A 13,490-nucleotide genomic window follows, 5' to 3' on the forward strand; every position below is an offset into this window, starting at 1 on the left:
TATTTATTAATGGCTATATCCATGTATTATTTATTAATGGCTATATCCATGAGTAACCGTAACAATAATGGATTGAGAATCTTCATGAGACGGGAATAATTATACCGTTCCTAACTCATCCTCAAGAATGTGAATAATTTTTCTCCTTATCCAAAATCTTACGAAAATGGATATTAAGAATTCTCCAATGTTAATGAGACGGAACCCAATGGATATGAGTATTACCCGTCCGATTGACAAACCTAAAATGGAGTGGTGGAACTTAAATAAATAAGGTGTGTTACATATAAATATGTTTTAAAACCACGAGGCCGAATAAGTGGTATTTGATTAATCAATGTTCGTTTTCTATTCAAGCCAACTTTAATTATTAAATATTTGATTAATGGTGGCCGGAAATTGTTTTCATTGAAGAAGAAGAAAGAGAGAGCAATTACAAATTTTCCTTGATTCTTTGAGATGGGTTTATTTAGTTACAATTGATATGCTGCTCTAACAATGGGTAACATTGCTTCTTCACCATTGTTTGTATTCCAAAAAACTTACTTACTGAAATCATTTTCCCAACTTGTCATTTGACAAACCCACATGTTACCTTTGTATCCTATGCTTCTACTTTCCTACAACTTTTTTGCTTTGTTTTTTTACTAGCAGCAGCTGCTACCTTGGACATTGGTAAGAATCATGAAACCATCTTGTGAACAGTGTATGTTTCAGCTTTATCATAAAAGCAAAAATTGCATAGCATGGTATATGCATCAATGCCACTGAAAAGTACCTTCATATAAACAAAGAAAGTATAAATGTTACTATTTTCATTCAATTATGAGAAAATTATTAGCTTTTTTTTTTCCTGCTTAAGAAGAGGTTGTACCATAAAGGAGCAAATGAAGAAGACAAGTCAAGAAACGGATATGGCCACCTGTTTCATTTTATAAATAGGAAAAACAAAAAACATCATGGGACCATTTATTTATATTTACTTATTTATGAAAGAAAGAAAGAAAGAAAGAAAATCTGAGTAAATAATGAATGAATGTTACCAGAGTCTGACAGAAGCATGGAGAATCCACTGGAATAAGACATACACTATGGTCCATATGAAGAAGTAGGCAATTCGAAACAAAGGAAATCGCTGAAAAGAAGATTCAAAATCAGAATATAATAATTCATAATTGCAAATGATTTTATATATTGACTCAAGGAATAAGTAGCTCAGCTCACCATGCAATTTAAGGCAGTATCTCCAAGCAAGAAGATAGCATTCATTGAATGCATACTTACAACCAACTGCCATAGGAAAAAACAACAACTATTTACTGTTATATGACTATCCAACACGAAATCACAATTGTTATTTGTCTCTGAGTGAGATAACCATGTTCCGGGTTTAGTCACCTTGTGTAAACCGCACGTATCCCGATTGAGATAACCTTGTACGGAGTTTAGTTACAGTTAAGACTCCTTATCCCTAGTTGGAATCAAACATAAATAGGAAGGGGCGGAGCAAGATAAAGTTACACGGGAGTTAAAATTTTAAAAGGGGTTGCTGGATGGGCTGGGGAGAAGTTGAGAATTTTGATGGAGGCCAAAATCACATATGGACTGAATTATCTCAATGAGGATACATAAAAACCTCAAAAATACATGTGGCTGAATATTCTAGAAAACCGATTGGCTCCTTGAACTTTAAAGTTGTATCATCAGTCCCTTAAATTTGCTTCATTCATGTGACATGATTAACTCCCTATTCCTATGTAGCAGGATAAGAGGAAATTTTGACAAGTTGGAGGGTGTATTAATCTAACCGATTTCAGTGAGTCAATAGATCACTTTAAGTAAGATAAAGGGGACCAATAGGTGACTTTAAGTCGGTTCAAAGGTAAATAAATCATTTTAAGTAAGTTTAGGAAGCTAACATAACATTTCTAAAGTTTCGGGAGCAATCGGTTTTTTGGGTCATCAAGACAATGATTCCTTCTTTTCCAATCAAACCAATTTAGTTGCAACATAACTATATGGATGAGAAAATGGTAAAAAAAGATACTTACAGCACTTAATCTGTAGTCCTTTATTGCAAGAAACGGAACAAGAACAAACCAGAATACACAATCTGTAAGCATAACAGCCCCTGCATTCATCTGTTTACATGTTTCAGGAAGTAAAGAATGTCAAGGAAGTAGTTGAAACCGTGTGAAAGTGAGCTCATTTCACATTTGACAAAACTTACCTGGAAAATTATTTGAAAGATAAACACCAATCTCCCTGCAGGTTGCCTGATTCCAGACTGTTCATTGGAATCTAAGCTGCTTTTTCCAATTGAAGTTGTTGAACTATCTATAGTTGCAGGAGTAGAACAGTTTCCTTTCTCTGAATCAACTTCTACATTATCAACTCTATCTCCACCAACTCTTTTATGATATAGATAACATCCCCTCATTGAAAGTATTGATCCAAGCTACATTTCAATCATTAATCATTTAGCATCAAACATAAACAAAAACACAAAATTTCAAACATTTTTAAATTACTTACCCCAAAGTAAATAGTAACTAAAGTGAATGTCCACCTATCAAATACAAAATGATACTAGTTAGTTTGAAAGAGGAATAAATAAAAGTTAAAGTTAGCTTCTTTTTGCATTCAAAGCAATGATCTTCAAATGATGAACTTACTGAGTATAAAAGTAGAAAATGCTTGGTCCATCAACAAAAGCAGCAACATTCAGCAGCATCAAAAGCACAGTGAAAGCACAAATTCTGAAAACTAGTAACCAAGCAGGGTGGATTCCTTGAAGGCATGGTCTCCAAGATTCATCATCATACAAAACTGCTTCCGTTTCTTCTTTATCATCCTCTTCAAGGTCTCGTTCCGATCGACGACAACGAAACTTTTCATTTTTCCATATCAAGATTGATGCAATGATCATTGAGATTACAACCCAGATAGCACAAAGGAAGAATCTCCAGTTTAGCCAGTATTTAGCTAATGTTGTATCAGCAGTCATAGATGGATGCCAAGTGTCTTGTGTGGATCCTGTTATGAAACTCATTCTATAAGGTTAGCTAAAACCTGATAGGATATGAATCCAAACCCAGAAGAGAAGTTGAGGAAAAGCTAAGAACTTTAATACATTTTTATGAAACCCAGAAGAGGAGAGGTTATATACAAGAACTATACCACATTAAACATAAATTTAGATGGGATTTATCACGGGTGTTTAAAACGTAACATCAACATCAAAACAAAATGCAGACTTTATATAAGTAATTGAAAATCCCAGATTGCTTTTGACCTGAAACCCAAAAACTAAGAAGAGATTCCAAACTTTAGGTAGGGGGGTTCTTGCACAGAAATATTAAAAAAAACTGTATATCAACCTAAAAAGAAGTAGCTAAATTATAGGGGAAGAAAAGTCTGAAGACAAGGGAGAGGAGATGCTTTGCTTCTTGTTCTTGAAGTGTATGGGTTTGGTTTGGATGAGAAAGAAAACTAAATAAAGAGAAAGAAAAAGAAAGAGATGATCAGAGAGAGAGAAGGTTAAAAGGGGGTTGTGATTTGAGGACAAGCTTCTTTCTTTTTCACTTATAAATAAAAATTGAAAATAGACTAGACTACTGATATGGCTGAACAGTCTCTATCTCTCTAAATGCATGCAAAATAAATAAAAAAATAATAAAAAAAGAAGTGTTAAGTACATAAAACTTGTTGTCACCTTTTACTGGAATATAATCAGGGGACTTTTTCAGTGTTTCCAAAAATTTCTTGTTTTATAAAAGGAAGAGACAGAGGTTCCTGTAATGGCAATGGATATTGTTTTGTATTCTACCTTCTTATTTTTTGGATATCTATCATAATGGTTTTTGCTGCCTATAAAAGCACCCTCAAACTGCCAACATCAAATGGGCCTAGTCAATCTTATAATTATTTATTTAAATATCTTTCTTTTGTTTTGTTACTATTTTCACCATTTACGCATCACCGCTAAGTGAGGGTTCGGAGAGGGGTCCCACTATAAGGGTATATAAGGGCAAACCTTCTCCTACCAATTTTTTTGGCAAGAGACCGCTCCTACGACTCGAACCCGTAACCTCTCAGTCACTCGAACCAACCATAATGATAATAATATGATTTCATTAATTAATCACTGATTAATTAATTATGATATTTTTCTGGTAACAGAAATAGATAGAGAGGTTTAAAGATATTGACAGTTGATCATGTTTAAACTGTGATTACTCAGTTTAGAATACGGTTTTTATAGCTTTCAGTTGAAGCATTAGAGATTGGTGACCGTCCTAATGCGGGCCCTACATTTTGACCTCTTTTGACTTTTGCCTGTCATCTAAATTTGGTCACAGCTCTCCTCTTTTATTACCTGGGGAAAAATAAAAACAAAACATGCATATGTCGGTTTAAAATTTACAAATACAGATCCGTGTAATGTTCTGTTAACAAATAAGATTTGTGTAATCTTCTACTAAGAAATCTAATTGCAGCTCTACAAAACTTACACATCAATTTAGTTTAAACTGTCAAATTAGTAAAACAAATATGAAAAGTCGGCCATATAATTTATGGTTTCGATTTGGGAGGCATTGTTTTGTCGGTATGTAAATGTAATTTTTTTAAAGATGAAGTTTCTCTTGATTGTCAATTGCATATTTCATCGAGCCATATAGTTCATATTAGCCTATAAACTATATTTTGAAAATTAATTAGCTCCACAAACTACTAAAATCATCAATCAAGCCCATAATCTATGTAGAAATCAACAATTCTCACCCTCTTATCTAATGAAGTTAAGAATTAATAGTAATGTAATCCTAATACAATAATTAAATATATAATTAGAGGGTGTTTGATTGTTCATTTTCATGCTCATGTTTGCCTTTTCACTTCAAAAGGGAGAGTTTTAGGCGTTTGGTTAGTGACATCCTGTTTGCCTTTTATATCTGGAAAAGCAGCAGTAAGTGTTTGGTTAGTGACCTTCTGTTTGCTTTTTTACATCCGAAAAGCAGTTTTTTACAAAAGCAGAGAATCTCTGCTTTTTGGAAAAGTATATTTTTCCAACAGCAAATCGTAACAGCAACAGCAAACAGCAACATCAAGCAGCAAACCGTAACAGCAAGCAGCAAACAGCAACATCAAATAGTAGGTAAAACAAACGGGCCCTTAATATTATATAGGGCATGAGATATATTCATCTCAAGTTCTAAAAAGGACCTAAGATAAAAAAGACTTTGAAAAAGGAAATAAAGTTAGAAACTTTATTAAAAAGGGAGAGATCCCCCACTCTTGCCAATGGAAAATAGGAAGTAAAATCCAAGATAAAGTGAAAAGGTAAAAATCGTAAAAAAAAAAAATGTGTTAATTATGTATTTAATTGTTAGATTAGAATTAGATTGCTGATATTTGGTTACTTTTTCCCTTTTTTTTTATGTTTTTATGTTTTTTTTTTTTGTATTTTTTCCTATTATTTATATTTGACATGAAACACTATTAGCCTCCTCCCGACCTATTATATTTGTTTCTAAACTATCTAAAATGTTGGTCTATGTTATATTGTTACATTTGTCCATTAACTTATCAAAATCGATAAAAGTTCAATCAATGAGAATGGTAAATTTGTAAATTTTTAAGTAGTTTTACTAACAATAATGCTAAATTTTAGATTTACGTTATATAGATTAAAACCGCAAACTTATAATCTATATTGGTTCAAATTTTATCAATTTTAACTAGTCAAAATTACCATTAAATACAACAACAACAACAACAACAAAGCCTTAGTCCCGAAATGATTCGGGATCGGCTAACATGAATCATCATATAAAACCGTGAAAATCAAGTCGTGTCAACGACACAGATTCGCTCCCTCCACTCTGTCCTATCCACTACCATATTTTCCTCAATTCCCAATAAACTCATATCACTCTCGACCACCCTCCTCCAAGTTTGCTTAGGTCTTCCCCTACCCCTCACCACTACATCCCTTTGCCACTCTTCGGTTCTCCTAACCGGCGCATCAAGCGCTCTACGTCTCATATGGCCAAACCACCTTAGTCGGTTTTCTCTCATTTTATTCTCAATAGATGTGACCCCTACTTTTGTCCTAATTATTTCATTACGCACCCGGTCCTTTCTCGTATGACCACACATCCATCTCAACATACGCATCTCCGCCACCGACATCTTATGGATGTGGCAGTGTTTCACTGCCCAACACTCCATACCATATAACAATGCTGGTCTAATTGCCGTCCGGTAGAATTTTCCCTTCAATCTATTAGGCATGCCGAGATCACAAAGGAAACCCGTAGCACTCTTCCACTTCGACCAACCAGCTTTAATCCTATGAGCAACATCTCCATCTACTTCTCCATCCGTTTGGATAATAGATCCTAAATACCGGAAGCAATCCGAGGCCTGAACAACTCTCCCATCTAGGGTGATTGTCCCTGCCTCCCTGCTCCTACGGCCGCTAAACTTACACTCCAAATATTCTGTCTTACTTCGACTCAACTTAAAGTCTCTAGATTCTAGAGTTTGTCTCCATAGTTCCAACTTTCTCTCCACTCCTTCTTTCGTCTCATCAACCAACACAATATCATCTGCAAACAGCATGCACCATGGTATACCATCTTGAAGTGAACTTGTTAGTTCATCCATAACGATGGCAAAAAGAAATGGGCTTAGTGCGGAACCTTGATGCACTCCAATCGTAATAGGAAACTCTTCAGTCTTCCCAACACTAGTACGTACACTCATGCATACTCCCTCATACATGTCCTTTATGATGTCAATATATTTCCGCGAAATGCCTTTCCTTATCAAGGCCCACCAAAGTACTTCCCTTGGTACCTTATCATATGCTTTCTCCAAGTCAATGAAAACCATATGCAAGTCTTTCTTCTTATTTCGATAGTGCTCCATTAATTGTCTCATTAGATGGATGGCTTCCATAGTTGATCTTCCCGGCATAAAGCCAAACTGGTTTTCCGAGATCTTCACCGTCCTCCTTAGCCTTTGTTCGATCACTCGCTCCCAAAGTTTCATAGTGTGACTCATTAATTTGATTCCCCGATAGTTGGCACAGTCTTGGACATCGCCTTTGTTCTTATACAAAGGGATTAAGGTACTTTTCCTCCATTCTGATGGCATCTTATTGTTTCTCCAAATTTTGTTTCTCCAAATTCCCATTAAATAAGTCAAAAAAAAAAGAGGAGTTATATGTCAACAATACTTTAAACATTTATACTCGAAAACGAACTAAACTATTAATTAAGATTGATTTGAGTAATAAAAATCTTTATTCACTTAAGTTTTGTCTTGAGTTTGATTTACTCTGTACGCGGAAAATCTTAATCTTGAGGGGATCATCTAAAATGTGGTTCAACATCGGAGATTAATTTAAAAAAAAAAAAAAAGAAGCGAGCTAAAGGTTGTGCTAATTGTATATTGTAAGTCTGATTTCAATTGACATTTAAGGTTCTACGTGTCGTCTTGTCATTGGTACCATCATGCCATCATTAAGTCCTGATTGCTTGATTGGATGAAAACGCGGGACCACTTTGGGAATCTTTATTGGAGTTGTAAGGGAAGTCGCATCGAAATAAAATATAACGTGAACCACAGGATCATGGTTTTGGTCAATAAGGGTTCTCCATCCATTTTCACCACGCCGTTACGTGGATCAAAGTTTTACCTCTTTTTACCGCCGATTGTGGCTTTTTCCCTTTTTGTTTTCAAATTTTTTTTTTAACTGTCACTCTGTAAAACTCAACATGTATATTCACTAATAAGAGAAAGAGAGAGAAAAGTAACAAAAAGCAAACAGAGTCCGCAGCAAACAGAAATTTATAATAAATATATATTATATAGTCTGTGATAGACTGAAAAGCATATGATATAAATTTAAAATAAGAGTTTATAAATAAAAGACGAGAATTTTATATTTTTTTGTGCAATGCACTGTCATTTTGTTGAAGTACAATAAATAAATAAAAAAAAATTCAATTAGCAAGGATTGATCCTATCAATGTATTGACGCCAGACATAATTTCTTGAAGCTATAAATATTATAAATAATATTTTTAGTATTGATTATTTATGAGAATTCGAAAAATTAAGGAAATGTATGATAAAAGAGGAAAAATAAATAAAGTGGAGGGTTTACTTTTACATTACAATTTCCATCCTTGAAAAGAATGGTCCTCATGAATTATGAAAATTGTGGAAAACGACAGCAAAAAAACGACAAGTTAACTGAGACAACGTGGTAAACAAGCAAGAACAAATTCTTAAGGCACGCTTCAATTTCTTTCTAAATGATGAAATTAGCCCTTAAATTATCTTTATTTAAGATTTCAGGATAAAAAGAGAATAGTTAAGCTTTTTGTTGGCCCATCTATGTCATGGAATGGAATCAAACTGTATTATTATTATTATTATTATTATTATGTATTGTACTCCTCATAATTTAATAATATAATATAAAAGACCAAACATTCAATTTGTAAAAAAATATTATTACACAGATGCTTTAAACTCTTGGAAAGAAAAATTTAATTTGATTTGTACTTTTTAGAGTGAATCAAACAACCTCGAAATGCATAACAAATAAGAAAGATATGAACGCATGCAAGGGATTATTATATTCCTAAATTCTGGAGAATCAGAACAAACAAGATAGGGAACAGCATCGATTTGAAAGGACTCTATTTTTTATATCTTTACTTGCTTCAATTATTGATCCTTTTTAAAATATGGTCATATGTTCTCTATACTCACTGAATATTATAGCCCAGAGAGGTCATTGTTCATGTCAAAGTGAAACAAATAGGACTTGGATATGCACATACAATTTAGGAAACAAGGGTCAGAGTCCTACAGTACAATCTGGTTCCGTCCTAACAGTTCAATCCCATTCTGAATCATTTTATTCGGGTATTCAATCCGATTCAAGAAACTTGAATTTAAAAATCTCAAGAATTATAACTAATATAAATTAACGGTACAATTCAGTTCCATCCATCCTAGACAAAAAGCGAGTTCAATCCAATTCTGGATCTTTTTAAGAATCTACGAGACCCATGATCAACCCTAATACAAATAGAAGTTATTAACTATATTTGCTAGTTTGATCCTAAACAAAAAGCGAGTTCAATCAAATTCTGATCAACCCTAATACAAATGGAACTTATTAACTATATTTGCTACCCAATTAGGTTGCTATTTAGTGCCAAAAACCTTGAGTTATGCTTTCATAAAGTTGAAACCAGAAAGATTCTGCCTCCTCTAGCTTTTAAAGATTAAAGTGGTCTAACTAGCTATATGTATTGTACTGTCAATATGCAGCTACCTGCTAGGCTTTCTCCATGTTTCTACATTTTCTAAAACTCCTTTTCCCTAATTAAGTCATAAACGGCTGCTTACTAAACAGTGACAAGAAAATAAGAAAAAAACAATAGTTTCTGACATGATAACACAATTTACATAGACAATCCGATTGATAACATAGCACGATTTTGACACAATAATCCAAAATTGTCGCCCCTACCAAATTGAATCATACAGTAAAGAAGAGAAAAATAGAGTGTGTGGTTAGAGAGGTACCTTTCATGGTAATTGAGAATTAATTGCAGTGAAGGGATCCCCAAGTTTGAAGTTGATCTGTATCAGATAGTGCACTAAGAGGAAGGATTGAGTTATGTATATATAAAAGACAGAGTTAAAAACTAATTGCATTGAGTTATGTATATATAGAAAACAGAGTTAAAAACTAATTGCATTCATCAGCAGCTTTCATGTCTAAATCTCCATGTTTTGAGCAATGAAATACGTTGAAGCAACTGAAAATATTCATGTGTGAGCAGCATTTTTGTTTCTAGGATAACAAGCGTGTGTGCTTATAGTTTTTGTGTAAGGGAATTGTGGGATTCAAATCAATTCATGCTTCAAGCCCAAGTTTGGTTTATATGAAGATTTGAATTTAATTGTCAATTTTCTTCTTGCTTTTCCACTAAGTAAGTGAACAAAATTCCAAAATTATTAACTTTGGTATAAATTAATCCATCAGAGTTAGAAAAATCCATCCCCACCAAGTATACTGTAAAACAATGCAAAGAGTGGTGTATGTGTTTTTGTAGCCCCTAACCAATAAGAAAATAAAGTATATATCCACAAGAAATGTCTTTGAAATTTTATTTATTCTTTAACCCAAAGTGTCAACTACTTCATAGAGCATAAATCTAATAACATATATATTGGTAGTTAGTTTGATCATTGTCTTTCCATGAAGTAAACATAAAAAAGAAATAATAAAAATAAAATCTTTATTCTCACATCAAAAACATGTATACAATCTGAATTTTTCACAAGTTTGCTACATACAATTTTGACAGCTTCTAACCTTATACATACACAAATTATGAATATTTTAGTCTATGTTCCCCAGTATATAATAGGTATGATCTTTACATTTCCAAAAGAAAGGCACTAATTTATACTTTTGTAATCCTCAATTTGGTAATGGCATAATGCATGACAGAGTGGTAACCCTGTCTCTGACACGGTGTGGTGCAACGGACCTTAGTTGATTTTTCAAAATGTGTCACCTTCATCTCCTAGAACTGATAGTGAATATGGTGCAATAGCCACATTGAAAGTAGGGGACCCTACCTTGTCAATGTGTTTCATCTCAAAGTCGCCTTCCTGCAATTGTATGAAATAAACAGCATGCCTATGAATGATGAACCTTTCAAACTTTTTGGAGATTCTTAATATCTTATCAAATAAAATCAAAGGACAAAAATGACTTTAACTATTCATGATAGTCAAATAGAGAAGGAAGAAATTGCAATCTCACCATTCTGCCACTTGGAGTAGATAATGGGCAAGCAGATGAGTATTCAAATCCCGTCCTAGGAAGTATGACTGGCTGTTCACCTATAACTCCAATTCCCCTGCAATGTGGAAAACAATATAAAATCAATTTTGCAAGTCCAGCATATGTAATTTTAAGGTGATAAGTTGTCAAAATGCCAGGAAAAATGTATGATAAGTTGTAGAAATGCCTCAAGAATTGCATGTGATAAAAACACAAAAACAAATAACCCACCACACGTTTTCAGTTTTTCCATTGCCATCAGTTATAATCCAATGCCTTCTAAGAAGTTGTACAGGACGGTCCGAGTTATTAGTGATTCGTATTCTGTAAGCAAAAAAGAACTGCCCCTGTGAAGGCTGACTTCGGCTCTCAATGTACGCACTCCTTACTTGAACCCTGACCCCCTGAAATGCATACGATACTTTTTATGAGTTCAACTGATTGATTATCATTGATTTTCACCCGTGTAACCAACATTCGTCCATGTTTTACTATCTATCCACATAGTAGCCTAACAGGCAGAACAACTTGAAAAAATTATGGAGCAAAAAAACCAAATCCTAACTGACTCAATAACAAATCAGCAATCACATATACACCCTCCCCATTCAATCCTTTTTTTTTCCAAACACATTTCCCAGATTTAGGTTTTTAATTTTGAAGACTCATAAGAGATGATTATGTTCATGGAGAAAATGGTCCTTTGACAATGCAGAGGTCACTGATTTTAGAAAATGCCATAAATATCAGTAAGTTCTATTATTCCAGACAAGTAGGACTTAAGTGCACTCCTCAATTTCTAATACAACATCACACCCCAATTGCAACAGATATTGATAAACGTGGGAAAAAAGATATAAACAAATAAACCACATGGACCACAAGCAATGCAACAAGGAATAAAAAATACAGTCTTTGAGATTATCAGCATACCAAGGTTGTCGCATCGCTTGAGCATTTCAGGAGGGAATGTGGAGCAATCTCTTGAAGTTCATCACGAAATCTAGCTGCGTCCTGGACAAGAATGACCCATAATCATGAAAAATACTAACTGAAATAGCTTAAAATAGCATATTCCAAATCTGAAAACATGATTTCGACCTCTACATCAATAAAATTGGGCTACATATAGATAACTCAACCTCATAGTTCAAGAAACATAAACAAGCACACACGCTCTTACAGAGACATAGGCATATTCGTAATCGTAATAGCAGAAAGTGAAAAAGGCGCGAGACAATGAAAATAGCACCTCAAATCGCTCATCAACAATGGCCTCTTTGAGCAATCTACGGTATCGCAGAACTGGCTCCTCGTCCTCGAACGATTTCAATGAATCGCGAATTCTTGCAGCTGCTTCATAGTCCTAATTAAAAACCATAACAGTTTTAATTTCAGAAAAATTGAATAGTATATGAGAAAACTAACGATAATAGAAGCTTGACTTACTTCAGATTGAGCAGCGACCTCCATTTGCTGCTTCAACAAAGCATAATTCTGAGTCCGAGAAATAAAAGAACTCGCACTGAAGTCAGAACCACTCAAATTTGATCCGGAACTGGAGCTGGAACTTGCTCCACCACCAGCACCAGCATCGACACCATCATTACCATTAGTCTCCAGGGAACAAGCTACAATCCGACAATTCCTGGAGGAAACCCCAAAAAAAAGCCGCTGTCTCCTCTCAAAACGGGGGTTCCGAATTGGAAAACACGTTCGGGTGCCCGCATTGAAATCGGTAAACACTTTAATGCTGGGCAACGAATGCATTTTCCTTGAATTACCCAAGAAAAGAGGAAAGAAAGAAAAAAAAGAGAAAAAATGGAATGGGAGTGTGAATTTGAAGCGAGAAAGAAGAAGACGCACCCACCGCCACCGATGATTGCGAGGGAATTTAGGGGTTAATTTTAACTGGATTTAATTTCGGGGGCGGGCAATGACATAAATGGGCATGGTGAGAGGAGAAACTTGATGGATGATAGAAAGAGATAAGAAGGGTAAAACTGGGATTTCAAGGGAAAATAACGAATAAGTGGGGGGTTGGTGTGTGTCCGGATAAAGAAAAATGGATAAAAATTGAAAACTAATGGAGGGGAAATCTAATATTTTGCTATTTTAAGGGTTAAAATAAATACCTCTGTGTGGGGAGATAAATGGGCATTAGATATTTTGCTCTTTAACATATGGAAGATGAGGTTACACGTTTCACTTTACTCTCTTGACTTAATTCCGTGACTTTCTTTTTTCTTTTTCTTCTCTTTTAGAATAAGAAAAACGTGCCTTTTCAAAACGACATAAAATAATTTAATCTCTATTAAAAAATTATTTAATTTTTATATTTCATTTTTTTTACGTATAAGAGCGTGTAAGAAATTAATATAAGTTTATAGTTAAAGTCCAATCATAGATTTTATCTTAATCTCTGATAATTTTTACTTACGGTCGTTGTTGCATTTAGATTTATTAGAATTATAAGATAAAAATTAAGATCGTCATAAGGATCAGATCTAATAAATTTAGATCCAAATGTCGTTGATAAACTCATGTGGAGTTAGAATTCAGAATGTGCTAAAAGTTTGTTATCATGTCTTATCTCAAG

The 13,490-nt window shown here is 34.1% G+C and overlaps 2 protein-coding genes across 4 annotated transcripts; both read right to left on the reverse strand.

The window, feature by feature from the left end:
- Nucleotides 1-397: 397 nt before the first annotated feature.
- LOC136230352 (uncharacterized) lies at nt 398-10,187 on the reverse strand. 3 transcript variants are annotated; one of them, XM_066019415.1, is made up of 9 exons: nt 9,619-10,187; nt 2,676-3,036; nt 2,536-2,569; nt 2,231-2,458; nt 2,052-2,141; nt 1,225-1,290; nt 1,044-1,135; nt 875-922; nt 398-778 (listed from the first exon to the last, which is right to left on the reverse strand). In XM_066019415.1, exons 1-9 carry the CDS (start codon nt 9,623-9,625, stop codon nt 661-663), a joined length of 1,044 nt encoding a protein of 347 aa, XP_065875487.1. In that variant the 5' UTR covers nt 9,626-10,187; the 3' UTR covers nt 398-660. The 3 variants fall into 3 exon arrangements, with proteins under 3 accessions (XP_065875487.1, XP_065875493.1, XP_065875479.1); XM_066019421.1 differs by lacking the exon at nt 9,619-10,187 and adding an exon at nt 4,315-4,351; XM_066019407.1 differs by lacking the exon at nt 9,619-10,187 and having other exon boundaries at nt 2,676-4,228.
- Nucleotides 10,188-10,320: 133 nt separating this feature from the next.
- LOC136230371 (uncharacterized) lies at nt 10,321-13,011 on the reverse strand. The gene is made up of 6 exons (XM_066019431.1): nt 12,341-13,011; nt 12,144-12,257; nt 11,825-11,905; nt 11,123-11,295; nt 10,871-10,967; nt 10,321-10,716 (listed from the first exon to the last, which is right to left on the reverse strand). Exons 1-6 carry the CDS (start codon nt 12,659-12,661, stop codon nt 10,606-10,608), a joined length of 897 nt encoding a protein of 298 aa, XP_065875503.1. The 5' UTR covers nt 12,662-13,011; the 3' UTR covers nt 10,321-10,605.
- Nucleotides 13,012-13,490: the final 479 nt, after the last annotated feature.

Source organism: Euphorbia lathyris, chromosome 1 (assembly GCF_963576675.1).
Source record: "Euphorbia lathyris chromosome 1, ddEupLath1.1, whole genome shotgun sequence".
NCBI lineage: Eukaryota > Viridiplantae > Streptophyta > Magnoliopsida > Malpighiales > Euphorbiaceae > Euphorbia > Euphorbia lathyris.